Source organism: Emydura macquarii, unplaced genomic scaffold, assembly GCF_026122565.2.
Source record: "Emydura macquarii macquarii isolate MOO-44397 ecotype Brisbane River unplaced genomic scaffold, CSIRO-AGI_Emac_v2 contig_71, whole genome shotgun sequence".
Lineage (NCBI taxonomy): Eukaryota > Metazoa > Chordata > Testudines > Chelidae > Emydura > Emydura macquarii.
This window is the reverse complement of record NW_027130208.1, coordinates 563,284-590,202: the sequence shown is the minus strand read 5'-3', so window position 1 is coordinate 590,202 and position 26,919 is coordinate 563,284. Positions and strand designations below refer to the sequence as shown.

Genomic DNA, 26,919 nt, shown 5'->3' with positions numbered 1-26,919 from the left:
AACCTGCACAAGCCCCTCCCAGCCCAGAAAGGCAGCAAGCAGCTCAGAGCAGGAGATATGCCAAATCCCGCTGGGGAAAGCCATCACCTCTCCACAATCACCTCAATCCAAACAGGGGACCATGAGGGGGCCCTGCAGAGGGCTTGCCCATCCCGGCAGCGTACGCACACCTCAGAGAACCCCAATGCTCCTACCCAAAAAGGAACCAGTCATAGGCCACTGTCAGGTAAAGAATCTCAGCAGGCTCCAGGGATGCATGGATAAGCCCATCCTGGAAAGGAAAGAGGAGGGAACCTCAGGCAGGAAGCACTGTGGAGACAGCCCGCCATGCCAAGGAGCTTCTCCCAGCACCACAAAGGCAGACGTCCAGCCCGCTCCGCCCCACCTCCAGCCACCATCTCCGTTACAACACATGGCATCTCACATACAAAGCAAGTGCAGATGCAGCCCTATTGCAGAGCTGCACGTGCCTTAACTTGCCCCTGGTATTGCTGCGCCTCCTTACAGGACAGCGTGCCAGGCTCTATTCCCACATCCTTCCCCAAATGCCACTGTGGAAGCCAGGAACAGTGACTGCTCTTCACTCTCTTTTGGTCACATGGCTGCGCAGCCATTCCCCAACGGCCAGTTCCCGAGAGGCGCAGCAGGTCCGTTTTGTACTCACGGCCCACAAGGAGAGGCGCAGGAGGGCAATGAAGAGAGGTGTTCGATCCCAGCCGGATATACAGTGTACCAGGAGCCCGCTGTCATCTGCTCCAGGGGCAAGAAGGAAAGGGAGAGAGAGCTTTGTAAGAAGAATGGAGCGTGTTATTTGCAATGTATCGGTGATTCACCACACATGCCACCCACCTGCAGCACCGAGCGCTGGTTTGCGGGGGAGGGAAGAGGGAACACAGTGGGCCTTACTAGCTGGAACATCCTCAGGGAGAGGACAGTCTCCAGAATGAAGAACTTGGAATGTCATGGATTTAGCAAGTCGAGCCGAGCTATTGAAACCCGAGTCTCCCCAGCTGCTTGGAATAAGGAATCTCTGCCACAGCTTAAAGCTGCCCCATAGCACCTCCCCTTCCACAACTGTCTAGCCCTCACCAATCAAAGAGCCAGCCCTAATAGAGGGGTCTGAATGAGCCAGAGCTCAGCTCCAAGAACAGCAGGTTCCCTATTGCCCCCGAGATGTGATGACAACTCCACAGGCAGGTGGCCAAGAACCACCATACAGAGCATTCCCGGGGCACTATCAGATGCAACAGCAGCACACAACGTGCCACAAATTCAGCTGTTACTAGGTCACCCATGGCACCCGCCCAGCCCAGGAGAAGCCAGTAGAGATCTGATGGATAGAACACTGCACGTGTATGGACGTAGTGTCTGACACTGCCCTAGATTTACAGCTCAGAGCTGAAGGGGCTGGTAAAAAGAGGATGACAATGAAAACAAAAACAGACAAAAGGAGACCCTTAGGGAGCACCTTCTGAGGCCAAATTCAGAGAAAATCCCCCCGCAAGTGCTGGGCAAGAGCAGGCAAGCCTGGAACAGCAGGTTTTTCCCTTCAGCTTCTACAAACTCCGGTCTTGGAGTACATTTTTTGAAAGCACCTCAGTGACTTAGGAGCCCACCTCATTGCATCAGTGAGACACAGAGTCAGGCTTTAAGTCAGTTTGGGGAAAAATGGGACTTTGGACCTCAGAAAATGTTATTTTAAACATCACCTGTGGTAATCAGCCCCCTGCCAGTGGGGGAGGAGAGACCTCTTGCAGGGGTTGGCATTTTTTCCTGGGTAACAGGACTCGCCTTTGAGTACTGAAGTCCCAGGCCCTCACCCCATGATGGGCAGAAAAAGAGGAGTCACATTCTTTACACGGGAACGTACGCTGCACTCAGATCTGGCCAGTGTTAGTGTTAACATCCGTGAGAAAGCAAGTATGCTCTGGCCCCAGAGCCAGCTGGGAGGGAAGAAAAGGAGTGAACCTCACCGTCACCATTGATGATGGAGATCAGCAGCTTTAGGTAGTTCTGCGTTTGTTGCACCAGGTCCCAGCTCTGTGGAGAAGAAGAGGGGAGGACAGACATGCAATTCAGTGCACTCGGCATTCCTCTAGCACTGCTGGATGTGGGAGGAGGGCACTAGAGCTAAAATGACCCCGCGTCCTCTCCCCCCACTGACATGCTAATAGCCCTCGTGTGTCCACTGAGCACTCCAGAAGACCTTGATGACCAGGCAAAGAGTGAGGCAAGGGTCCGGAGAAAGAACAATTCCTGCTGTTCACAGGACTTCCTCAGCAGGTTGTTAAAACTTCAGAGAACTCAAGGGAGGACCCAGAATCCGTTTCGCTGGGTGGGCCAAGCTGCATAGGAAATACAAGGATAGCTCAGCAGAAGGTCTGCATCACAGTGTGTACATAACGACCACACAGAGCCAGCGAGCATCCTGCCGCGTGCCAACCCCTTCTACAAAACCCAAACTGTGTAAGGAACCGCTCGTGTTACAGATGCAGCATGATGCAGAGCGCGAGGTGAGGAGCCCATCCACCTGTCACTGGAGTGGTCTGTCTGGAAGGCTCAGAAACCCACAGAGAGCACTGCCCCACAGACAGGTGACAGACTTCTGTAGCTGCGTCATTCCCAGACGCAGCACGGGAGGGTGTCTACATCCAGAGAGCTCAAATGCTAAACGGGACCCGGGACGCAGATATCTGACCTCCCTTCCGGTGTCCTATTAGCACCATCACACACATCAGCATCTGGCCATCGAGAGATGACTGACTGAGGGGGCTGGCCTGAGTGCACTGCTTCCTCAGCACCGGCACTCTGCCCCAACAAGACCGCATTTGGGCAGGCATGGAGGGAGCAGGCAGCCAAGCATTTCAGTCCGCCCCATTACCCTCAAATGAAAGGAGTCTCCTCTCAGCCCTGCTCCAGCAGGACAGAACTCTGCAAGAGTGCCCGAAAGCACTCAGTGACGGTCAGGCATACAGAGACACATGCCCTGCCCAGCAAAGCCTACCGTCTGCAGAGAAACAGATGAGGCTGGGGAAAAGGGATACAACATATGCCTAGGAGGCAGGAGCACATGTCCTTCCACCATTTTAGGGTAGGTCTTTCATCTGCCTGCTCCTCCCCACCCCCCCATCTTGTCTGGGGCCATGGGGTGAGAGTCCCAAAGTTCTTCTGACTGCCCAGCTATCTGCTGAATAAAGCAGGCTGTGCTGCAGCAGATCTGTGCATTCAGACTGCTGGTCTGTTGTTAATGTTGGTATTTTAATATTTTCGTTGTGTAGGCCGCAGCACTGTGATGTAGGCCTGAACCAGAGCAGGCCCGGACCATGGTTACGTATCTGAAGCTTAGGAGTTAATCCTCACTCTAAAAAAGAGCAAAACTAGGCATTATAAATAGGGATGTTCCGGACACACTGATTGTTTGTTCATGTCACCCCAGGCTCCACTATGAGAACTGATGGCTTGAACATATGAGTGGGAACATCCTGCCTAAACATTTTGTGATGTAACATTTATGACACATTGGGGCCCTGTTTGTAAACATCTAGGTATGAATGTTTGGGAACATCCTGAAATCTAATTGTAATAATTTACAAGTGAAGGAAAGTGCCCAATGCATATCAGGAATGCGGTTGATGTGTAAATCATGGAGCAATAAAAGGGCAAATAAGATTTCTTTTATTTCCTCTTAGTAAAACTGGTATTAATAAAATTGGTGTAAGTATAAGGATTTTATGATGTTAGTAAACAAGTATAAGATAATGTACCAATGTAATAGGATAAGGATGTAATAATTTTTAGTAAGTATAAATGAAAAGTGAATGCAGTTTGAGTCTGCTAAAATAAAATGGCGAGGAAGTAACTGCTGAGGTAATGGTTCTCAGCCTCCAAGGGCAGGAGAGAAAGAAATTGCTTTTGTTTAAAAACCTTTACAGCCCAGATGGCTGAAAATCAAAATAACCCCCAAAAACAAAAAAGTTACCACCCAAAACCAAAACCAAATATAAAACAAAAATAAAAAAACAATAAAAAGCTGTCTCACTTGCAATATCAAACATAATTAACAACGACATTAAACAAAAACCCCCTATCTGACATAGCAAAATCCATCAACCTGAATACAAATAAATAAGTATAAAAATAAAAAAAACAACCCTGGACTTTGGGCTTGTTCTGCAAACCCCAAAGAGCCTGGCTCCATCCTCGTGTCTGAGTCACTTGGCCAGTGATTCAGCTCGAGCAACACAAGAGCCTGGTAATTATATCCCGCCTGCAGAACTCTCTCTCTCACTCTCTCTCTCTGTGTGTGTGTGTCTGTGTGTCAATTGCTTTTTCAAATACTTTTCGTATTAATAATAAACGCGGCATACTGCCTTGTCCCCTGAATACAATCCTGCTGTTTATTGCAGAAGTGTAACAGTTGCTGATCCTCTGGCGAATAATGGCACCCACTCTGAGGGGCTGGGAGAGCCATGGAGGACGGAGTGTGCCAGGTGCTTCAGCACTCCAATTTGCCGGAGAGAGGAAGGACCCAGCACACGTCAGGAAGCGAAGGGGAAGAGCCTGCTGGCATCAAGCAGCAGCCCCTGTGGTACTGCTGCACCCTCATGCGGTGTGGAAACTGCAAGGCTAAGGAGGCAGCGGGAGCCTCAGCTGTAATTCACGACGCTGCTGCAGTAGTGAATGAGGTGAGCACATGCGGCCAGCTAAAGAGCTCTCCATTTTCCTGCCCGCACAGGCTAGGTCTGAAAGAAGGGCACCTGACTCACCTGGCTATGTGAAGTGGAGAAGGAAAGAAGCCCTTGCTGATAATCTTTCAGCAGCAAAGGAAATCTATCTAAAAATGCCACTGAAGGCACACTACTTCTGCAAGTGTCTAGCAAGAGCTGCAGGGTGTGCGTGTGTGCAATTCTAGGCATTTACTGACCTTTTTGTTGGTGAGGTAGCAATAGAATAGAACGAAATGCTGGCTCTGCCAGATGTGATACTGGGGTCTGTATTTTACAAACCATCATTTGTACACACACCATCTTCACAGGCCATTCCCGTGCAAGAGCGGCCACTGGTACACTCATCAATCACACCTCCAGGCACCCTTCCTGGGGCCTGCTATGGAGCACGATGGGTCATCACTTCAGCAATCAGTCAAATGGGGACCCTTCTCTGGAGGCCCGGATGTGGAAGGTAACTCCACAAACCCGCCCTCGGAGCTACACAATCTAGTACTGGATAGCTGGGGCTGGGTAATTTACTGCAGCTACTATTTGGCTACTTTGAAACTGAGGGATGTTGTATTCAAATCCAAGAAGAGCCCGGTTAGCAGGTGTGAGGGACAGTAACAAAATGGGGCCCGGTTTAGAATGGAATGGTCTATGTCTCTGGGGATTCTGAACCCAGCTAGAAGATAGGCAGCCATTTTGCTGTCTCCCCACAGGCCAGCAAGGGTACCTCTGCATGCAAGCAGAATGACCGAGGCCAGGAATTCCCCATGTTAGGGACATTTCTGGTCTGGAGTGTACATTGTTTGCTTTTCTAGGCAATGCTGCCAAGGTGGGTTTTTTGGAGTGATTCAGACTAGACGAAGGTGGAGGGATGATTTCATAAGGACATTCCATACACACAGGATAGCCGGGAGGTGGTCAGGAGAGGAAAAGAAAAGGAAATGGAAGGAACATCAAGGCTGGCATCATTGAGTGGTGGGGACACAAAATGAGGGAAGGGAGCGCACACACTGTGAAGGTCAGAACAAGGCTAGATTTGATGGCAGTTCAACAAGGAGCTCAGGGAAGCTCAGGGCTGGGGAGGGCTGGAGAACCATGGCTGGAAGCAATTGGCAAAAAAGGAGTTTGGCAGTGGCAAGGAACCGCCCTCACCTGCAGAGATGAGAGGCTCACGCTGTATGTGCGGCTCCCTGCTTTTAGCCACAGGGAGCGAGCACCTCACGACAGGAGCTAGAGTATGACAGATGTGTTCCTACTAGCAGAGGGCTGCTTCCAGGTGACCCATCCTGGTAGACAGGCAGTTATACCTGCCACTGGGTGACACTGTACAACCTGCATCATGCAAGAGACAGACTCGATAACCATAATGGTCCATTCTGGCCTTAATCTCTGAATTCACCAGTGAGCACGACTCTCCTCACCTGGTACTCGCTCCAGTCAATGCTCAAAGACCGGGTCAGAGATGCTGGGATGCTCAGTGGTGCATCTACATAGTCCTGCAAAGAGATGCACCAGTCAATCACAGAACACTGATTAGCTACAGAAAGCAAAACAGCAAGAGGTGAGCGACGCTTCTAGCAGAACGGGGCCCAGTGGCACAGACTGTGGAGTGATTTGATCATCGCTGGTGTTCTGGATGCTACCAGTCGCATGTTTTTGCCTGATGAGGGCTACAGAGTGCCTCTGGATGGGGACTCCTGTAGTGATGTGAATACTTAGGCCTGCTGGAGGGGAAAGCGATTGGAGACAACATGACTGTTTCCTTGATCAGGAGAGGAGAAAGCTGGGGTCAAAGTTGTCTCCAGCCATTTCCAGACTCCAGACAGGGATTCTCCGTTGCAGAGCTGTCCCAGAGCCACCCCCATCCAACAACACAGGCTGCTTGAGAGCTGAAGCCAGTTGTCTGCAGTGTCCCTCACCATTCGGTGAGCCAAAGAAGTGATGCCCATGCATGGTGCTTAGAGACTCTGCTCCACTATGATCTTCTGGAAACAGTCTCAGCTTTCAGAGACCATTCTCCTGAAGACAGCAGCATATTCCTCCCAACCTACGGTACAGAGGCGCTCCTACAGATACTCCACACATCCCAACGAGCTTCCCGCCCACCCACCCAGAAATTCTCAGGCACTTGGGTTATTACCATACCCCAACACACAGCTTCCCTCACGCTCTCACGCCCACACCCCCATCTCACTGCAGCATGCTTCTCCAAAATAGAAGACACCAGGACTGGTAACGCAAAGCATTCTCTCCATGATCCTTGCACTTTCGGCATTCATGACAGACTACATCGCTTCTGTTACACTCTGTCTTCCCCACAAGAGAGCGGGAGCTTGACAGCACCCAGTTTATCCAGTTCCAGGATCCACCAAGGGCTGTCCTGTCCCCCTTGCCTCCCATGCAATACAGAGGTCATCTATACCAGGACACTAGAACACCACCCTTGTCACTGGAGGCTGGCCCATTGGCCTGTGCCGCTGTTTAAGGACTCAATGGCCTGCAGCGCAGGACATGACTAACTCATTTCAGAGATGTCCTCCATTTGTTGGGTTTCAGTGCTGCTGATTGCCTTCCAGTGACAGGGAGGAAGCACACACTACATATGCTATTTAGAAAGTCCTGAATTCAATGGTTATGCGTAACAAAACCGATTGCTTTCCAGTTAGAGATATCGTGGTACCTGCTTCCAGTTAAATACGAGGCCCTCGGCTCTGTAATCCCGGTCTTTGTACTCCTTAAAAAATTCACAGCCTGCAAGAGAAGAGGTAATGAATGCCAGTGCAGACACCTGATCACTAACAGCAGAGCCCCTGTGGCCTCAGTGCAGGAGCCAGAGGCCCCAGAGCACCAAGTGGATCAGCAACAGTACGCTGCTTGTGGAGTGCAGCATAGCTCTACGGCAGCAACAATCCAAAGCACTCGCCCGTCAACAATTACTCAGAGAGAGCAAACACTGCAGACTGGGCAAGTCTGGAGTCTGAGGGACCCTGATATTCATTCATTCCCAAAACAGCACGTCACACAGCGAGCCACAGCTCCCCCGTCACCAGCATCAGCACAAGGCTGGTGCATTCCCCTTGTCTTGTGAGATTCCAGCAGGTGCCGCCAGCAGGACTGGAGTGCCTCCGCAGGGCCCAGGGGTAGCCCAGGACTGAAAGTGCGGGGCAGGACTGAAGGGCACCAGCACAGCTGGGAAAGGGGCTGTGGTCCTGGGTCTCTTCACGCTGAGCGCCACAATTCCCCCCCGAAGTACCCTGAATGGAGGGTAGGGGATGTGCCATACAGGCCACCACCTTCACATTAGTGCCTTGATAAGAATTTAAAACAGGACTTGAGGAGCACACCAGTCACCGTTATCCAGCTGTTAACAGGGAAGTTAACCCACCCACCTATGCTAGCCATGCCCGGGGAAACGCCCAACAAGTTTCAGACACCCCTGGGGTACACTCAGGGCAGGTCTCCACTACCGCTTAAGTCCATCTAACTTACATCGCTCAGCGGTGCGAAAGAGACACACCCCCCTGAGCGATACAAGTTACAGCGACCTAAGCGCTGTCCACACCAGCGCTCCCGCAGACATAGCGTCCACCTCTCAGAGGTGGAGTCTTCACGCCATGCGAGAACGCTCTCCCTTGGTAGAGCGTCTTCACCAGACGCTCTGCAGCTGCACCAATGTAGCACTGCTAGTGTAGACCTGCCCTCAGACTGCTGAGAAGGAAAGAAACCTCTCTCTCTTTCCCCCGAACCACTTGGGCTGGAGAAACCCCACGCCCGAGAGCCTACATTTTTTGGGTCCTCTTCACCTATGAGCCACTGACTCTGCTCGGCCATCTGTACAGGTCACTGCTGTGACAGTCGTTAGCTCTCAGAAGCAAGCAGTGACAGTCACTTCAATCTCGTGCTGCTGCTGCTTGGCAAAGCTCTGCACAGCAGAGCTAACAGCTGCCTGATGACTCCGGCAGACAACACTGCCCCAGGAAGCAGCTCTTCCGAACCACTGTTTGCATAGGAGTAGTGAGGAGAGACCCCGATCAGGGACCAAGGCCCCACTGGGTTAAGCATGCACACAGGATGGTCTCTGCCCCAGAGAGCTTACATTCAAGTAACCACAAGGATCAGACTTTGGGTTTTTGGGGTTTTTTTAATATAAAACTTAAATCTGGCTTAAATGATGGCTGACCTGATCTCACCCTCTCACACAACCAGCAAGAGGCCATTGAGTTGCCAAGTGGGCTTTTCAAAAACCAATTTCAAAACACAGGAACTTCAGAGAAACAATGACAAGTTCTGGCAGTCAGCACTGGCACCGAAGTCTGGCAATGATGGGACATGAAATGCCTGGGAGAGTGAGAAGCAGCCATTTGAATCATGGGAGCACAAGCACACCTACAGACCCCTCTCCTTCAACACAAGTGGTCACTACATCCTGGAAACTCTACCTAGCTTACTCCAGGGACCTGTACGTTCCCAGCTGAATTTCAGCTGAGAGCAACTTTGCAGCCAAGTTAAGAACCTGAAATTCTTACAATGGAATCTTTGATGCAACTTTAATTAGAATATTTCCATGGAGTTTGACCATCATTAGAGATGTTGCTCAGCTTGTGTGGATATGCACTTGGCTTAATGCAATGCACAGCATTACTCGCCTTCCACACCACTACTTGGATCGGGCAGCACTTTGAAAGAAGGGGAGGCTGGTAGGCTAGTTACATTGAACTCCAGCATGGAAGTGAGGAGCTACACAGGGCAGCAGCTGCAAGGCCGCAAGGAGAGGAAGGAGTGTTTAGAGGTAGCTGTGACTATGTTAAGCAGGGGAATGTCAGACTGCACAACACAGCAGCATTTCATCTTCACAACCTACTGTATAATTCTACTTTCCCTGCTCCCTTCTCTGTTCAAGCCCTTCATAGAATTAGCCCTATGGGGGAGACAGACAGCCCAGGGACATTACGCTCACTGGGACTAAATTCAGCAGTACACATAGGTACTCAAGTTTTGTAGAAGTGACAGACAGATGTTTATGGTTTCACTTCTCTGCACAGCATAGCAGAATGTGGCAGAGCCAATGTGATACATGTCTTAGTTTACATAACTTGCTTTAATGCAGCCCCCCAAGTTCTCTTTTGTTGCTGGTCTTTGCATCAATATATACCTTCGCCGCTGGATGTTCGGGGGACATGCTGGGAGGTTTGGCAAGTGGCGGGGGAGGCAGTCTGGGTTTGCTGCAGCAACCAGGGGCAGCTGACTCTTTTGGCAATAGGGGTGTCGGGCGCGCAAGATATTGTTACGCGAGATTAACGTAGAATGGTAAGAGCTGGGCCTTAGAAGTTCGCAACCAGGCTTATGAGCAAGAGCTGGGTCTTTGGAGGCCCAGACTGGAAACTGGTTTTGGAAAGTTTTTCCAGAGAAGAGGAACTACTTTGTGTTTGGAAATACCCTTGAGACAAATGTAGAAGTTTGCTGACCTTAAAATCAGCAGAAAATTAGCAGTTTTAGCAATAGACTTCGCAGCTTTTGGGATAAACAACTAACGTTACCGTACTGCAAAAAGCCCCTAACGAACAACCAACAGACTAATGAAAAACAAGTGTGTGGATCGAGATAGCCGTTACCCATTATCGGGTAAGACTTATGGTAACACCTTAGGGAACAGGGGTAGAGAGAGACCCCGAGACTCCTTTTTGCATGAGACTTTTTGTGGATTTGTTAAGGCACTAGTGGATGCCTTGGGCAGGTTGGTTTTTTGGTTGCCACTTGCTTTATAAGGCAAAGAATGGGTTTTTTTGCCTTTGTATTGGTAAGTGCCTTTTTTTTTTTTTTTTTTTGCATGACTAGGTTGGGGTGTAAATGTAAGGCCCCTCCCCCCCTTTGCCTTTTAAGTATTAATGGGCCCCCAGGTAATTATTGTAGTAAGCGTTTTTTTGGTGGCTGTGCTGTTTGCTTTTTTAATTGCTAAGTGCTGTTGCTGCTTAGGATTTAAGAATACCAGTAATTGTAGGCACTTTCCTTTAGTTTAGGATGGACTGTCCTGTCCTCCTTCTAGCAGGAAGTGTGCTTCTTGGGGTCTTTGCTGCTTGGGTGATAGTGCTTTGGCTCTTGTGTGATATTTGTGTAGACTTGTAACCCTTTATTTACCCTTAAATAAACCTTTGCTTGGGTATTGCTTTGTCCAATTGTTTCTCTCCACTACCGAGATCTAAAATATACAAACCCCTCCGCCCTCGCAAAATACAAGGGGAAATGAATCTTCCTTTCCCCCCTCCTTTGTGTGCAGCAGTAGGGTGGATGGAGCCTTGAACCGCTAGAGTCCCCCCCCCGGAAAGCAGCCACGTCACTCTTTGCACACTCAGACACATAACTGAATCCAACATCAAGGGGTGGCTGAACCAGTCCGTTTGTGTTTAAGTGATTAGCAATTAACTAGTGAGTGACAAGGGTTCTCCTTAAGCTTCAGAGTCAATACAAGCAGCAGGACGAAGAGGAGCAGTTCACACCTGCTCCGTATTTTGCAGTCTCAGGGCGGCAGTGCCCCATTGCACTGGGGACACAGCATGACAGTTCTCTTCAGAACTGGAAAGCCTAGAAACATTTTAAAAGTTGAACCCGCAGTGATAAGTTAGCTCAACTGTCTGTCAAAAGGTGGCTTTTCCATGGCAAATTCCCAAGCATGGAGTCCTGGAAGACACCAGACCCTGAGTAAAGATACGGGGGTGGGGGGAAGGGGACCCTGCAATCCCCAGGCTAACTACTTAGAGGAAGCACCTCAGCACAGCGACATCCCTGGGACCTCCTCCCTGCACATGAATCCCACAGCACTGCTGTGCAAGAAGACCCTTCTGCCATCACAAGGAGCTCCCGGTGCAGACTGGGCTGGCTGGACCCTCCAGTCCCTCTCCCGCTGCCCTCAGGATAGACGTTTCCCCTCCAGAGAAAGTAAGAGAAGCACCCAGCAAATCCCAGCCACCTCACCCACACACACACACACACACACACACACACCCACCCACCCACCCACCCACCCACCCAGAGAATTCCCAAACTCCGCCAGCAGATTGTCACCTGTCCCCTGGGAGTCCCTCCGGACACCAGTCCTATACCTGGATATGGGATGGAGAGGAGGGTAAAGTCGGCATAGCGCTGAGCTTTGTCCACTTTCTCGGAAGACGTCACACTGAGAAGGACGAGAGGACAGTGCATGTATTTAGTGCATTCAACGCACAGGTACTAGCTCCCAGAGGGCAGCAGAGCCAGTCCATCTAGCCTGCTAGAAGAGTCTGCAAATTCTACATGAGAGAGCAGCCTGACTCCAGCTGTGTGGCAGGGAGTGAGATTCCAGCTCCTGGACCGTCACCCCCTCAGCTCAGGCGCTCCCCGCCTCTCCCCCTACAGACTGGGAGGACTGTCCCACTCAGCAATCACCGCACCACCTCAGCCACACAGGAGGAAGCTACCTCACATCTGTGATGCTATGCGGGAGTGCCCCACGGCTCAGAACATCCACCCACTCAACCCTGCTCAGAGCAGCCATGCGACAAACAGGAATCTAGGGTGACTGCAGAAGACAGTGAGATTAAGCAGCTATTCAAGCCACTACCATGGTCTTCACAAAGGCATGGGCATGCTCAAGTCGGGGATGGAAGAGAAGACCTTGCTGCATGGCCTAGTATATCTCTGGGGTTCCACTGGCTGAATGTCTGGATAACATCTCTAGAGGGCCCTGCCACGTGAGATCTAGACACTCCTTCCACAGTGCAGTTAGAGGCGGTCAGACTTCAGTCGCTGGTCTGCACAAGCTAAAGAGCAGCTCCACACCAAAGCCCAGCCATGGACAGAGGACTCCATACTCACTTTAAGCCAAACTTCACTTTCTTGTTCTCCACCATCAGGTCACAGATATATCCCACAGACAGGTATCGAAGCAGCTTGATGTCATGTCCTCTAACCTTGTCAAACAGCTGGGAGTCTGCATTTCTGCAACAAGGTGAAAGGGAAGGCAAGATTCTCAGGGACAGCTCAGACAGGTTCCCATTTCTTACCCAGGGCTGCGGTGAGACTGGACTGGACTTGCTGAAGAGTACCACCACAAGTAGTACGATAGCTGCACTGTCCAAAGAGCTCCCCTACACTATAAGACAGAAGTGGCTTCTGTACACCTTCACCAGAAACCTGCAACAAAGAATCAGGCTAGTGCCATTCATTCCTAAAATGATTGCCCAGTTGCTCACTAAGAACTCAGAGAGGATAAAGGGCTAATTCTAGAACAAGGAATTAGGTAGACGCTCAGAAGACCCATTGGAACCTGCGTTACTTTCTGCGATTTATTTATACTTTGGGGAAAGTGCACAGCACCAAGCCAGAAAAGCAGGCCTCAGTTCTTTAAGGGCTGGAGGCCTTCCACTGACTTGGACATGCTCAGAAAGCAGAATCTCCTGGAGGACTGAAAGCCAGTTTACTCCCTTCTGCAGAACTTGTATTCCTGCACTTTTCAGACACTGCCACAGACTCCCTATTCCACAAAACGATAACCAAGAAAGGGGCTAGCGCTTCCTGGTGTGATTCACAGACAGGACCACTGATAGACTAGTCTGACCTACTGCTTAAACCAGACCGAGAACTTCCTCGAATTAATTCCTGCTTCAAGTCCAACAGTGCGAACGTGATGCCTTGTGTATACGGCACAGAGTCGCATTGACTTGGCTGCCATCTTGTCTGGTTCCGTTCGCCATCACCCAGAGGTCTTTCAGCACTGCTGACACAACATGGCTTTCCCACCCACCGAGTATCAATTCGGCAGGATTTCCCTTCTAGATACATTAGCTGCATTTTGGCAGGTAGAATCATGCTCCTTTCAGGGCCCTCTTCCTGTCCTGACCCCTCACCATGGTGTAGTCCCACATGCAGCCTGTTCCTCTCTAAGCAGAGGTCCAGAACCATTTCTCCTCTGTCTGGTTATATGCCTTCTAGACCCAGAAGTACCACTTCTACACAATTTAGGAGTCTCTTTAATGACTTGAGGTCTGCCTGCCCCAGTCCCTCCCCTCTCAGCCTCCAGTGGTAGATTAGGAGGCGTTAGTTAGCTAGTTTGCCCCCGTGTGTTAGCACATTGAGTTTTAGTTTTGGTAACTATATCCTGAACCGTTCTGAGAGCCCATAGCCTGAGTGAACCCACCCCTGTTCCCACAGCTCGGCTCAGATAGGACGGAGCTGGAGAATTCAGGCGGAGCTAGCCAATCAGATCTTAATTCCTCTCTTTCCACCCAAATGCCACGTACAGACCTGAACGCAGAATCTTCCTCTGAGAGGTCTTCTGTATCGGCCCAGGCATCATCCGAGCCCCCTGCAGGAAAGCCACATCAGAGACAATGCATTAGAGGCCAAAGGTTGTGTCCATCCCAAGTGGGTTACAAGTTGGCTTTGTCACCTCACTTAAGAGTTCTCAACTGTGACCATCCCCCAGTGCGCCCCTTTCTGCACCGAGTCAGAAACGCCCCCACTGTCCTCCCACATCAAGCACATTCGTTTCATGAGAGCTAAGAGAAGGTTTGGACAATCCAGATAGGTCTATTCTGTGATGGAATCCAGAAAGGAATCACACAGCCATTCCCAGGCAGCCATGGCAGAAGAGTTATCCACGTTTACTAGTGTTTTGTCCAGTCTAGTTTGAGAAGACTTGGGTTATGGGCTTCTTCCACTTCCCTTGAGACTCTCTCACAGACTAATACACGTCACCATTGCTAGAGTTACAATACGCAGCCTAGATTCTAAGCCCTTGTTCCTAGTTATATTCCATGCAGCACAGCACATTTCTCCCACTTTTAGTGACAACATCCTTTAAATATTTGCAGATAAATGCTTCCTCACCCCACAAGCCATCATATAACCAAGCTAGATATACTGATCTCCATAAGTCACTCCTCCATCCCCCAAACATTTTTTCCTACTATTCATTGAACCCTCAACTGTGTCAATACCTTTCTAGTAATCAGGAGACCAGAAATAGACACTAAATTCCAGGTGGTACCATACCACACAGGGATTATTACATACTGGCCAAAGCACCTGCCCTCAATAAAGCACAGGTCCTATGTTCACACTGATTCTCAGGCACTGGCCATCCCACTCCAGTAACCAACAAACAGAGCATTTTATTTCAGCCATATATGCGTCCTCACTTACCTGAGAAAATGTAATTGTACCCAGTACGTCCATACAGCTCCCCCCATCCAGCCAGGGTCGCGGACCTACAAATGTGCTGGAGAAAAGACCATTATTAACTACTTACAGAAGTTCTATTCCTCTACAGGCCTCTTCCTGCCTATTTACACCCAAAGTCATCCCTCATTCCTGTCCAGAGAGTGTCCTCTGTCTCAGCATTCTCGCTTCCCAGGTTTCTCCCTCTAACTCAGTCTCTATGGTCTGGATTATTTTTTCCAAATGCATTATCTTGCATATTTTTAAGATGAATTTCATGGTTATTTCTGATCCCATTCTGACCTCTAGCTGCCTATTTTCTTCACTCTGAGTTCTGTTAACATGCTGGCTGAACCTGATCTTCCACCTCATTGCACACCTCCCCAACAACTGAGAACACCAATTCACTGGTGGTAAGGGCCATTGAGTTCAGTCCACATGACACTGTCCCAGCCAAGCCAAAATTAATTTGTTTCAGGTAAGACATCACGAGACAAAAGACTGTTACCACAGCGGTTGTTTTTCGAGGTGTGTTGCATACGTCCATTTCACTCTAGGTGTGCACGCACATGCGTCTTGTGCACAGTGCGAGATTTTCCCCATAGTACCTGGAGGGGCAGCATGAGCGCTCTGGGGTGCCTCATGCCCTGCATGCAGCTAGTAAGGGCCACACTATCCTCAACCCCCTCAGTGCCTCCCTCCCGGAAAGCCTGCGACGATAGAGGGTGGGTCGTGGAATGGGCACATGCTGCATGTCTTGCAGAACAATTATGGAAAGGTAGGGAATAGTTTTTTCTTCTTCAAGTGATTGCACCCGGCCATGCCACTGTAGGTGGCTCACACGCAGTGTGAGCTGGAGGGGGCTCAGCACCCATTTAAACAAAGAGTGTAGGACCACTCATCCAATCCAGCGTCATCTCTAGATTGACGAGAGATGGCATGCTGAGAGGCAAACGTATGGAGTGCTGAGCAGATTGCCACCCACAAATATCCAGAATGGGAATACAAGTCACACAGGCAGCCTGCGATCTGGTCAAGTGAGCCATCACTTTGGCTGATGTTGCACCTCTGAGTAATAAGTAGCATAAATGGATACAGCTGGAAATCCAGGCAGAGATCCTCTAGTGGAGACTGGGTGGCCCTTACTCTGTCCGACATTGACAAAGCGTTGAGACAAAGACCTGAATTATCTACTCCAATCCAGGTAAAAAGCCAAAGCTCTTCTAACATCTACAGTATGGAGCTTTTCTTCCCCTTTACTCAAATGGGGTTTTGGAAAAGAAGTCGGTAAATAAATTGCTTGATTCATGTGAAATTTGGAAGCCACATCAACCCGGAATTTATGGTGAGGTTGAAGGAAACCTTTATCCCTAAAGAAAGTTGTATAGGGAGGCTCTGATACTAAAAGCTTGCAGTTCCCCTACTCTCCTGGCCAAGGTTATAACTATCAGGAGATGCTGGAAAATGGACCTGGTCCAATACATCTGGTCAAAGAGACCACTCATGGTGACCTAAAACTGACCTGCTCAGGTGGTCTGCCAGAGTGATTTGAACTCCCAGAAGGTAGGCAGCTTTCAGGGTGATGGAACTGGCGATGCAGAAATTCCAAAGGAGGATCGCCTCCTGGCATAACTTTGACAAATGTGCTCCCCCCATTGCTTGTTTAGATAGAACCTGTGTCGTTGTTCATGGACAACACATTCTATTCCCTGCTATGCGGAAGGAACACAATGGGAGCCAAACGGATGGCTCAGAGCTCCTTGATATTTATATAGAGACTTAGATTCTTGGGAGACCAAACGCCCCGAGTCTGAAGGGGACCTAAGTGAGCTTCCCAAGATAGATGTGATGCATCTGTGACGAGGGTGAGTGTTGTGCAGGACCAAGGGGAACTCCCTCACATTTGCAGGTTCTACCCACTAGGCCAGGAAGCACAAGACCCAAGTAGGTACTTGAACCAATATATCCATATAATGACGAGCTGATGAGTACACCAAGGCTAGCCAACCCTGCAGGTTTCTGAGGGCAGTCTGGCATGCTGCACCATATAGGTACGCACTGTCTGTGTCCTAGATGCTTGAAGCAATTCTGAACCGTGATGACAGTGCACCTTTAGATCTAGAGTAACGTCCCACATTGCTTGGAACCTCGGCTCCAGCAGGAAAGCCCTGGCCTTTGTAGAGTCCAGGAGCCCCTAATGGACTCTATTCTTTGAACAGGAGACAGGATAGATTTCTCTGTACTGATTAGGAGCTCTGGTGTCCCAAACGTGGTACAAATCGTGGGTATTCTGGAGAGTTAACAGGATTTGTGCATATCATTTTCTATTTATAAAATGACAGACGTTATATGAGCTTGTAATGTCCAGGAGAGAGCCAGGCAGTACAAGATGTACATTTCTGGGGAAAGTCTGGGACTGGAAATTTGGTGGTGTTGCTCTACAGTTTAATTCAAGAGTGGCTGGCTGTAGCACTAATACACTATAACTGGGAGTAACTTACATGCTGGAGGCTGTGTGTGAGCGAACCAGGAGTGGTTCCTCTCACAGTGAAGCAGTGTAAAAGGTACTCCAGGTTAGAGGGCTGAGGTGACCCAGCCATTCACCAGTCCAGATTGCACCCTGGGTATGTCTCAGTACTGTTCGATGACCCAAACAGAATTCAAAGGGCAGAGGCTGCCCTAAGGGAGCACCGACAGAGGCAGGGTACCATAGCCTCCTATGCTGCACAATTCCGCCTGACGGCCGAGAAAAATGAAAACAAGGCAGCACAAATGTATCAGTTCCAGTAGGGCCTGCAAGAAGAAATTAGAGACAAGTTAGCCCGGGTAGAGACCCCTGCAAGTCCGGATGCCCTCATGGATCTCGCCACCCGTACTGATAATCAGTTACGGGAATGAAAGGAAACAAAACAGGGGACTTGCACCATTCCAACCCAGGTACTGTAACCTTTTCACACCTCCTGCCAAGCCAGTGCAGGCAGATATGGGCTGTCAACGGTTCCCCCTAAGGAAAAGGAACGACAACAGCAGCACCATCTCTACTTCTACTGTGCTGAGTCAGGCCACCCCACCTCCGCCTGTCCTGAATGAACTCCAAGGAATCAGGGAAAAGAGCGCCCCCTCACTTTAGTCCTGACTGAAACCCACCCGGAGCCCTGCGTGAGAGCTCCTCATTTGCAGGTGCTAGTCATCTGCACATACCTGGGGCACCCTTGTTGACTTGGACGCAACTGACTATTTCATAGATGCAGTGGCAGCCCGGATCCCAGAGATCCTGTGCAATGCAAGGCCACTCCTGACCTTATAGGGACTACTGACGGTTCCCCTTTGTCTTCTGGACCAGTTACGAAAGAAACAAATCCCCTAGATGCTGTGATTCAGGAGCACCAAGAAATGTTACAAATTGGCGTGATCCATTCTCCACACTTTCCCATGATCCTTGCTATCTCCTGGCTGCCACTCTGCAACCCACTCATTTAGTGGCAAGCACATGAAATCTGGTTTCCATCAGAGTTTTGTCAGCAGCGCTGTTGGGGATGAGAAGATCTCATCCCGGCATCCAAACCTTAAGAGATAAATAGATGGGAGAAGGGTGGGGGAGGGGGAGGAGGGGGAGGAAGAGGGGAACTATCCAGGCAGAACTTTCTGTTGAAGCTACTTCTGAGCTCCCCTCAAAATACAAAGACTACGCTGATGTTTTGGAAAAGAAGGATGTAGAAACCCAACCTCCACACTCGGACTGTCACTGCCCAATAGAACTGCAGCCAGGAGCCAAAATACCACTTGGATGAATTTACATCATGTCGGAATCTGAACTGACAGTGCTCTGAGAATATGTCTAGGAGAATCTGACCCAAGGGTTTATCAGCAAGTCAACCTCGCCACGGGTACACCAGTCCTGTTCATCAAGAAGAGAGACAGCAGCCTCTGGCTCTGCGTAGACTACCACTCATTGAATCAGATAACTATCAGGAATCGTTACCTGCTACCTGATTCCTGAACTGCTGGACTGTGTGAGGGCTGCCCACATATTCACCAAGTTCGGCCTATGGGGGTGCACAACCTTGTATGAATCAAGGAAAGGGACAAGTGGAAGACTGCCTTCCAGACCCACTATGGCCATCTTGAAATGCCTTTTGGGTTATCCAACGTCCTGGCCACTTTCCAACATTTTATAAAATGATGTATTCTGAGACACATTCAACCAGTACGTAGCAGACTACCTAGATGACATATCGATCTTCTCTGACTATCCCGAACAGCATACCGCTCCCATCCAAACAATCCTGGAATGCTTGCGGCAGTATGGGCTTTATACCAAGCTTGAGAAGTGTGCCTTTGATCAGGCCTCCATAGAGTTCATGGGCTTCACCTTGTCCCTGGATGGGATCCAAATGGAACCATGCAAGGTCCAAACTGTCCAGGATTGGCCAACGCCCCACACAGTACAAGACCTGCAATGTTTCCTGCAGTTTGCCAATTTCTATAGATGATTTTTCCTGAATTTTTCAAAACAAATGGAGCCCCTCTTCGCTCTCCTCTGGAAAAAATTTCAATTCTATTGGTCTCCCGTGGCCCAGCATACATTAAATTCTATTGGTCTCCCGTGGCCCAATATACATTAAATCAGCTGAAACTCACCTTTACTACAGCACTGGTACTGGGTCTCCTGATGTCACACAAAATGTCATTGTAGAAGCTGACGCCTCCAGTACAGCGATCACAGCTGTCCTCTCCCAGTGATATAGTCCCAAACAAATGTTACACCCATGTGCTTATTACTCAAAGAAACTCACTGCTTCAGAGCTAAACTACGAAATACTCAACAAGGAACTCCTGGCGATAAAAACTACCTTTGCAGAATGGAGGCAGTACCTGGAAGGAACTCATCATTCAGTCCAAGCCTTCATTGACCATAAAAATCTGGAATATCTTCGTAGGGCGAAAGCCTTAAACAAACAGCACCTTCGGTGGGCCCTATTTTTCTCATGATGCAATTTCATTATCTCATTCCTCCCTAGATTCAAAAATGGCAAAGCGGACGTCCTGTCCCAAAGTTATGGTACCAATCCATGAGCCCCCAGCCAGGAACCAAGCTTCATTCTCAAATTCCATAACTTTCTTGCAGCTTATCACCAGGATATGCTCAGATTAACACATTCTGCCTGTGATTCAGAAATTCCACTTGATAAACAAGCTATTACCAACAAGCAACCACACGGCTCCCAGGAAGGGATCACAGACACTGCCCCTTATGTTCATGTGCTCTCAGGAACCACAAAGCTTGCAGTTCTGCAGTTATGCCATGATTTTCCTTTAACAGGACACTTGGAACGCTTCAAGATCCAATGACTAATATCCTGCTCCTTTTGGCAGTCCCCAATGCGCCTAACCATGCTTATGTTCACTGCCTCCTGTGATGTTTGTGCGCTTACCATGACCCTGTGTCATAATTCCTGTGGTCTCCCCTCCAACCCGTGGACACCCCATCTCGACCATGGGCAGCCATGTCTGTAGATTTTATTGTAGAATTACCGGGGTCCAACAAATTTACAATAATTTTTATGGTAGTGGACCACTTTTCCAAAATGGCCCACTTCATCCCTTGAACAGGCCTCCCCTCCGCTAAAGGGGAGCTATGGATTAACCACCTAGTCCACCTCCATGGCCTTGCAGAGCGCATCATCTCGGGGGGTTTCAGTTCACAGCCTGGTTATGGCATGAGGCCCTCCAACTGCTGAGATTCTGTACATCTTTCCTCCACTTACCACCCCCAATCCAGTGGCCCGACGGAAAGGGCCAACTATATTCTCAAGCAGTATCCGCAATGCTACATTAATCATCACCAGGACAAATTGGTCCTCACTGCTCCCTTACACGGAGTTTGACTACAACAATGCAGGTCACGTGTCTACAGGTCAAAGACCTTTTTTTCCCCATTTATGGATATCATCCCCCAATTACTTGTGCACTCTCCCAACCTGGCTGCCTCAGTCCTGGTACAGCAGATTTGTTGGGCCTAGGAAGAAGTGAAGACGCACCTGGAAAAGGCAAGAGTAGCCTAAAAGCACTATGCAGAACAGCTTCAACAGCAAGGCCCCAGCTATGCAGTGGGACAAAAGGTATGGCTCTCCATGGACCATCTACACACAGAGAGACCGTATCACAAGCTGGACTTTTGGTTCCTTGGCCCAGGTTAATCCAGTCACTTTTGAACTCCAGCTAACCCACTCTCTGATGATTCACCTGGTATTTCACGTATCACATCTGAAACCCTACACAGAAAATCCTTTTCCTTTCAGGACCAGCCACCTATCCCACTGGTACAAGGAATACAGGATTCATTACATCCTGGACTCTAAACATAAATGTGGTGGGCTCTGGTATCTTGTCTACTGGGAGGGGTACAGTCCTGAAGAACGCATCCGGGACCTGTGGAAAATGCACATGCTCTCACACTTATGTGGGCGCTCCATAGGAATCACCCCTGAAAACCTTAGTCCCATATCACGCTGAGGGCGCCCTTTGAGGGGGTGATGTCAGGGACTGCAGGTCTTGAAAACTGGTCCACAGGGCTCTTATGAGCCAATATGTTCAACCTGCCAGCCACTGACCTGCTAACAGTTGCCAGAATAGAAGCTGAATCTCGACAGAGAACTCAGTCCTGGAATCCAACTGGCAGAATGCTGGGGTCCTGAACAGTTCAGAGCTTCCATATAAACCCACCACAGGAACAGAAAGTTGACCATGCCCCTGCGGTCTCCCTGCTTAGGACTTCTTCCCCTGCAGTATCTGCTCCTTTTTCTTGCTACTGACCTTCTGGTAACTTGGCGTGTTTTGCCATCTGGCTTGCCTCCAACTCTGACCTCCTGGTATCTGATCAGGCCTGACTCCTGCTCTGACCACTAGGTCAGACCATCTACACCCCAGTCTTGAACGTGCTCGGTACCTGTTCGGAGTGGGAAAGTAACGACGGTGGATAAAGCACAGATATTTGAGTCTGGCAGCCTTTGTCACTTTCATGCACCTCTCCCAGACACTCAAGGCAGCTGGGGTGTGGGTCACTCACTAGCATGCACCTGTTACATGAACAACAGGCCCTGAAGCCAAGAGAATGGGGCAATAGTCCAGTACCGAGCCCGACACCCAACCAGGCACTGGTAACCCTGAATTATGAGACTAAACTCAAGTCTTATAACTAGCTAGTTCCAGATACACTATACAAGACTGAAAACTAACACAGCTAGTACTACGTGACCTAATGGAGGGAAGACATGTAGATACAAAGATCTTAGCTCCAACAACTGTCACTGGCAGTAGGAAGGAATCGAGGCAGGGTGAGGGCAGTGTGGCCCTTTATTACCCACGTGCACTGGCATGGGGCACCGAAGGGCACTCTCACTGCCCCAATAGGTATGGCTGAGGGGAAAAATCTCTGACAACTCTGCATGAGGCACGCACATACCTACAGCGGACTGGACATGTGCAATCACTTGAAGAAGAGCTGCGGTACACAGTGCGTTTTCGTCAGTCACAAACTCTCTCTATTTAACGTCTTTTCCAAATCATCCTTCTTGCAAGTTCTCTTTGGTCTTTGCCAATTAAGGAATGTTACAATTATGCTGAAATCTGAACTTTTGTTGTATCCCAGCCCGTCACTGATGCCAGCAGCACCTCCTGCATATGTTCAGGATGTCATTCAACATGCTGGCCACTTTAGAAAACAGCCCTCTTCCCTCCAGTAGTCCCATATGCCCTTTCTGCCCCAGTTAGAGAGATGACAAGCAAGAGTCCTAGTCCCCTTGGGATAATGGAAATAAAAGAATTGTGGACATTAGCAACAACGCTCCATTAGGCCAGTTATGTGGTCTTGCCTCCCCCAGCGCATAAACAGCAAGCTGTTTAATCTGGTCAGGAACAACCTCTCAAGCACACCTCAAGGATAAAAGTATTTGAGAGCACATTTCCAGCACGGGCAGGGCTACAGAGAAAGGTGACCCTCCCCTCTCAATCCCCCAAAATTTCCTCAGCTCTTCAAGAAGAATCTAGAGCTCAGAGAGATGCTTGATGGGTCTTTATTTGGCAGGCTTGGCACACCAGGGGTGGTTGCTTGATGAAGCAATACATTGTTTTAAGCCTCTAATGATTTTCTCACACGTAGCCTAAGAGCTGATCCATCCAGACGCAGTGCCGCACCTTCACACCAGCCTGCAGGGCGCTGGCACAAATTCCACCTGTTTATAGCATGGACATCAGATATAGCCCAATGCAGTGCCCATCTCCAACACTTCTCCAAGGCAACGTATCTGACTCTTCAGTTTGTGCCCAGGAACAGACACAGAGGGGTCAGGAGAGCTGATGGCCCGTTAAAGACCTGCCTCTGCCCAGCTCCAATGCACACCATTCAGAACGCAGGGAGAAAGGACATTTCTGAGTTAAGCAAAGAGAGAAAAATGTGCTTAATAGCTTTACCTTTCCCTTGTACAGAATGACTGGGCAGACAAATCGTCCTCTGCATCTGGCCATCTTACTGCGGTTGATGAGGTCCTGCAGTTTGCTGACCTGCACAGTGCTCTCAAACCTATCAGACAGAGAAAAGTCACCCCCATTATTTTGTGTCGTGATGGGGGCCACATTCTGGCCACAATCTTAGCACCCACATCCCTCTAACTGAAAAGCCAGCTACGAAGTCAAGAAGCCTTGAGAAAGTGCTTGGTTTGTAATCAGAGGGACATGCTCCTGTCACCTAAGTCAATTTCTTGGAGCTGAAAAACCAACTGCCCAATTTGCTCTTGAAGATACTCACTGCAGCAGTATTAGGTGTGTAAAAGAAATGTTGTCACATGTGACGCTCTTGGGGGTATGCAGGTCCATGAGGCACTTTGCTACCACCTGCCCTGAGCCTGACAGTGCCTTGCCTGCACCCACCAGTGGTTGGCTCCTTGACAAACCCAGGCACAGGTAGCACAAACACTCCCCACTCAGCCCCCACCCGCAACCCTGGCTCCGATGTCCCACTGTAGGTAAGCAATAGATACACTCCAACCTCCAAGTCCTCTGAATGGACCCTGGAGATCCCAGTCCCTGATCCACTGGACATTCACACAACTATCAGACGTACTGTTCCCAAAGGACACTACAGCTTATTACCCAACTTAGATTACAGCTCCATTTAACACACACTGCTTAGATTTGTCTATAGACAAGTATAAGTTTATTTAGCAAAGAACAGATATTCATATGATAGAAAACATATATTGGAAACAAAGGTTACATAGACGACAAAAACTCAACTAACAAGTTTTCCTCCTGTTTAAAAAAGCTTCTCGCCCAAAGTTCTTCCCAGCATTTTCCGATAAGCCTGGCTGAGATCCCCTTTTCATGAAGCAAATCCATTGTCAGTTCACTTCCTCGGTGAAGGATGCCAGGAAGTCTCTTTTCCCATCCCCAGAAATACCAGAGCAGACCTTTGACCTTCACCTGCAAACAGGGTCCCGGCCCCCGGCCCCCCCTCCCGTTTACCTCTTCCTGTTAATTTTCTTTTAAAGTCTCCACATGCTCTTCATGAGCATTGGACTTAGCACGCTAAGAGACTTGTACTGTAACACACAACACTCAGTGAGTGTCTCCCACCTGCTGTCTGGAGACGGATGTGTGAGTGAGTGACCAGCCATCAATCAAGAACACAATTTCCAGTACACATAGCTATCTTCTTACACACCCACCGCACAGGCAACTCACAATTACTATGACCAGTGTGGCACAGGCTTTTGTTAGAGACCTTACCTGACACTCTTTGGTGGACTAGTAGGTAGATACCAAACCCATGGGATCTCTGTAACCCCTGTGCCAAGTGCCAGCTGGCACAAAGAAGTCCTTGGGTCACAGTGTGACGCTCTTTCAGGTTTCTGGGACAGATCATTACCACCTGCTCGCAGTGGGAGGAAGAACTGGAAGGCCACCAAAGGAAACACTCATCTCCCACTGGCTGCTAGCAACACAGGCTCTCTGCTTCAGGCTCCATGAACCCCGCTTTTCCCAATGCAGGCTAGTACTTTACACACCCAATCCCTTCTCTTCTGGGCACCTGCGACGTACACTGACTCACTGCTTCTGTGGAAGCCAGGAATCCCAGTTCCCTGGTTTCACCTGAGTGTAACACACTCCTTAGCGCAAGGCGCTTAGACATGTCTGTAGTGAAGCCAAACCGAAGTGTACTTAACAGAGCTTGAGATAAAGATTCAAATATTTGGAAACAAAGTTACACACAAAAAGAAAAACCTAAGGTGCAATCTATAGCCTATACTTATTAACAAGTTACTGTCCTGTCTCCTAAGGCATTTCTCACTCCAAGGTTAGTCTTTTCAGCACCTGTCCAGCTCCTCCCCAGCCCCACTGATAGTCTCCTCCTGTAACAGATAACCACTGGGGCTATTTCTGCTGCTCGTATACAGTCAAAAACTATTGGTTCCTAGCCTGGAAGCCCCCACTTCCGAGACCTCTCCTGGGATTCGTCTGTCTTTGTAAGTCTCTAGCCTGCATCTAGTCCAGACAGCAAACATAGGCTGTCTCCACGGATGGCCATATTCTCCTGGGATATGCCTGTGCTGGAATAAGACCCCCATGGCACGGCTACAGCTGGCTAGAGCTCACGCTGTGGGGCTGTAAAGTTGCAATGTAGATTTTTGGGCTTGGGCCTGAGCTCTGGGACCCCAAGAGGGTGCCGGGTACCAAAGCCTGGGCTCCAGCCCAAGCCTGAACATCTACACAGAAACTTTTAACACCATGTCAGTTGAGCTGGGCTAGCCATGGCCATGCCACAGGTCTTTTACTCCCATGTGGACGTACCAATGCTGATCGGGTCAGCTCTCAGACTGCCCTCCTCAGGTGACAGGTTTCACTTCCGACAGGTTATCTGACAGGATAACATCCTACATGTTACACAACTCAAATTGTTTCCCATACAAACATCTTGGAATAAGCATGACGATCATCTAGTGCTTAGCTTTGGGCAGAGACCACACACACCACCCCAAGTTTCAGTACAGCACCGAGAACATGGTCAGCCCCACATGAAATATACCTGCCAGGGCACGCCTGAGCCCATCTGTGTCAGACATGGCTAGCAGAAGAGTCTGCTACCGACTGGATGCAACAGGATCATGGGTCACTAGTTTAAGGCACTAGTAAATGATATGCCAATGCCTGTCAAAAAACTACACACTATTTTCTCACTACTTTTTCTAAAAAGAAATTCCTCAACACCCACTGTTCAGGCTCACTGGACTTTAATATTGATGACTTATGCACAGACTTTATAGCGTAATTAGACTTATCAACAGTCTATAAAACTGGCTGGTAGGTAGTTGGACTGCTAGGTAAATAGATTAATGAAGCCTTTCGAGAAGCATCTCCACTATTAAGGCTTCATTCAGCTATCCCGTTAAAGCAAAATTTGAAATCCCAAAAGTTTTAGGCCTGAAGACACACTGACTACAACCTAGACTTCTGCCACTTGCACCAGGTATCAGGCTAGGTTTTAGAAGAATATGAAGCTATTCCTCAGTGGGCTCTGGACGAGTCAAATGATCCATGTTTAGCGTTTGTGATTGGTATTTAACATTTTCATATTCTTCTTATGGACAACTTTATTTCAGTCTCCAGTTCCAAAGAATCCTGATATACAGTAGATTTTAATGAATTTAAAAACCCAAGTATTTGCCAGTCTTTAATAGTTTGCATCCACAACCATCCATGGGAAAGTTAGTAAAATGCCTATATGCAAAGTTGTACACAGCAGTGTGTGAGACTGTGAGAACCTTCTTAAAAGGAAAGGTTACCGAAAGACGCATCTGCCCAGAAAAGACTCGGCAGAGACGAGGTCCCTGCTCCAACAGAGGTTAGGAACGCTACAAAGTGAGCATCTTCTCATGGACCTCAGGGACAGCTCCACTGCTGCACATCATAGAAGGGAGAGGGGAGTGCCTGGTGGCACAGAAGACTGTGTCCA

The 26,919-nt window shown here is 49.1% G+C and overlaps 1 protein-coding gene across 6 annotated transcripts in view; it reads right to left on the bottom strand.

Annotated features, from left to right (window-relative positions):
* MTMR14 (myotubularin related protein 14) overlaps window positions 1-26,919 on the bottom strand; it is a 57,992-nt gene that overhangs the window by 24,831 nt on the left and 6,242 nt on the right. For all 6 annotated transcript variants that reach the window (XM_067540545.1, XM_067540572.1, XM_067540563.1 and 3 more), the window contains exons 3-12: window positions 23,382-23,490; window positions 14,895-14,970; window positions 13,995-14,055; window positions 12,567-12,689; window positions 11,816-11,889; window positions 7,399-7,469; window positions 6,140-6,214; window positions 1,974-2,040; window positions 665-750; window positions 195-271 (exon numbers count right to left, since the gene is read on the bottom strand). In XM_067540545.1, coding sequence (XP_067396646.1) covers window positions 195-271; window positions 665-750; window positions 1,974-2,040; window positions 6,140-6,214; window positions 7,399-7,469; window positions 11,816-11,889; window positions 12,567-12,689; window positions 13,995-14,055; window positions 14,895-14,970; window positions 23,382-23,490 — 819 coding nt within the window. The remainder of the gene's footprint in view (window positions 1-194; window positions 272-664; window positions 751-1,973; window positions 2,041-6,139; window positions 6,215-7,398; window positions 7,470-11,815; window positions 11,890-12,566; window positions 12,690-13,994; window positions 14,056-14,894; window positions 14,971-23,381; window positions 23,491-26,919) is intronic.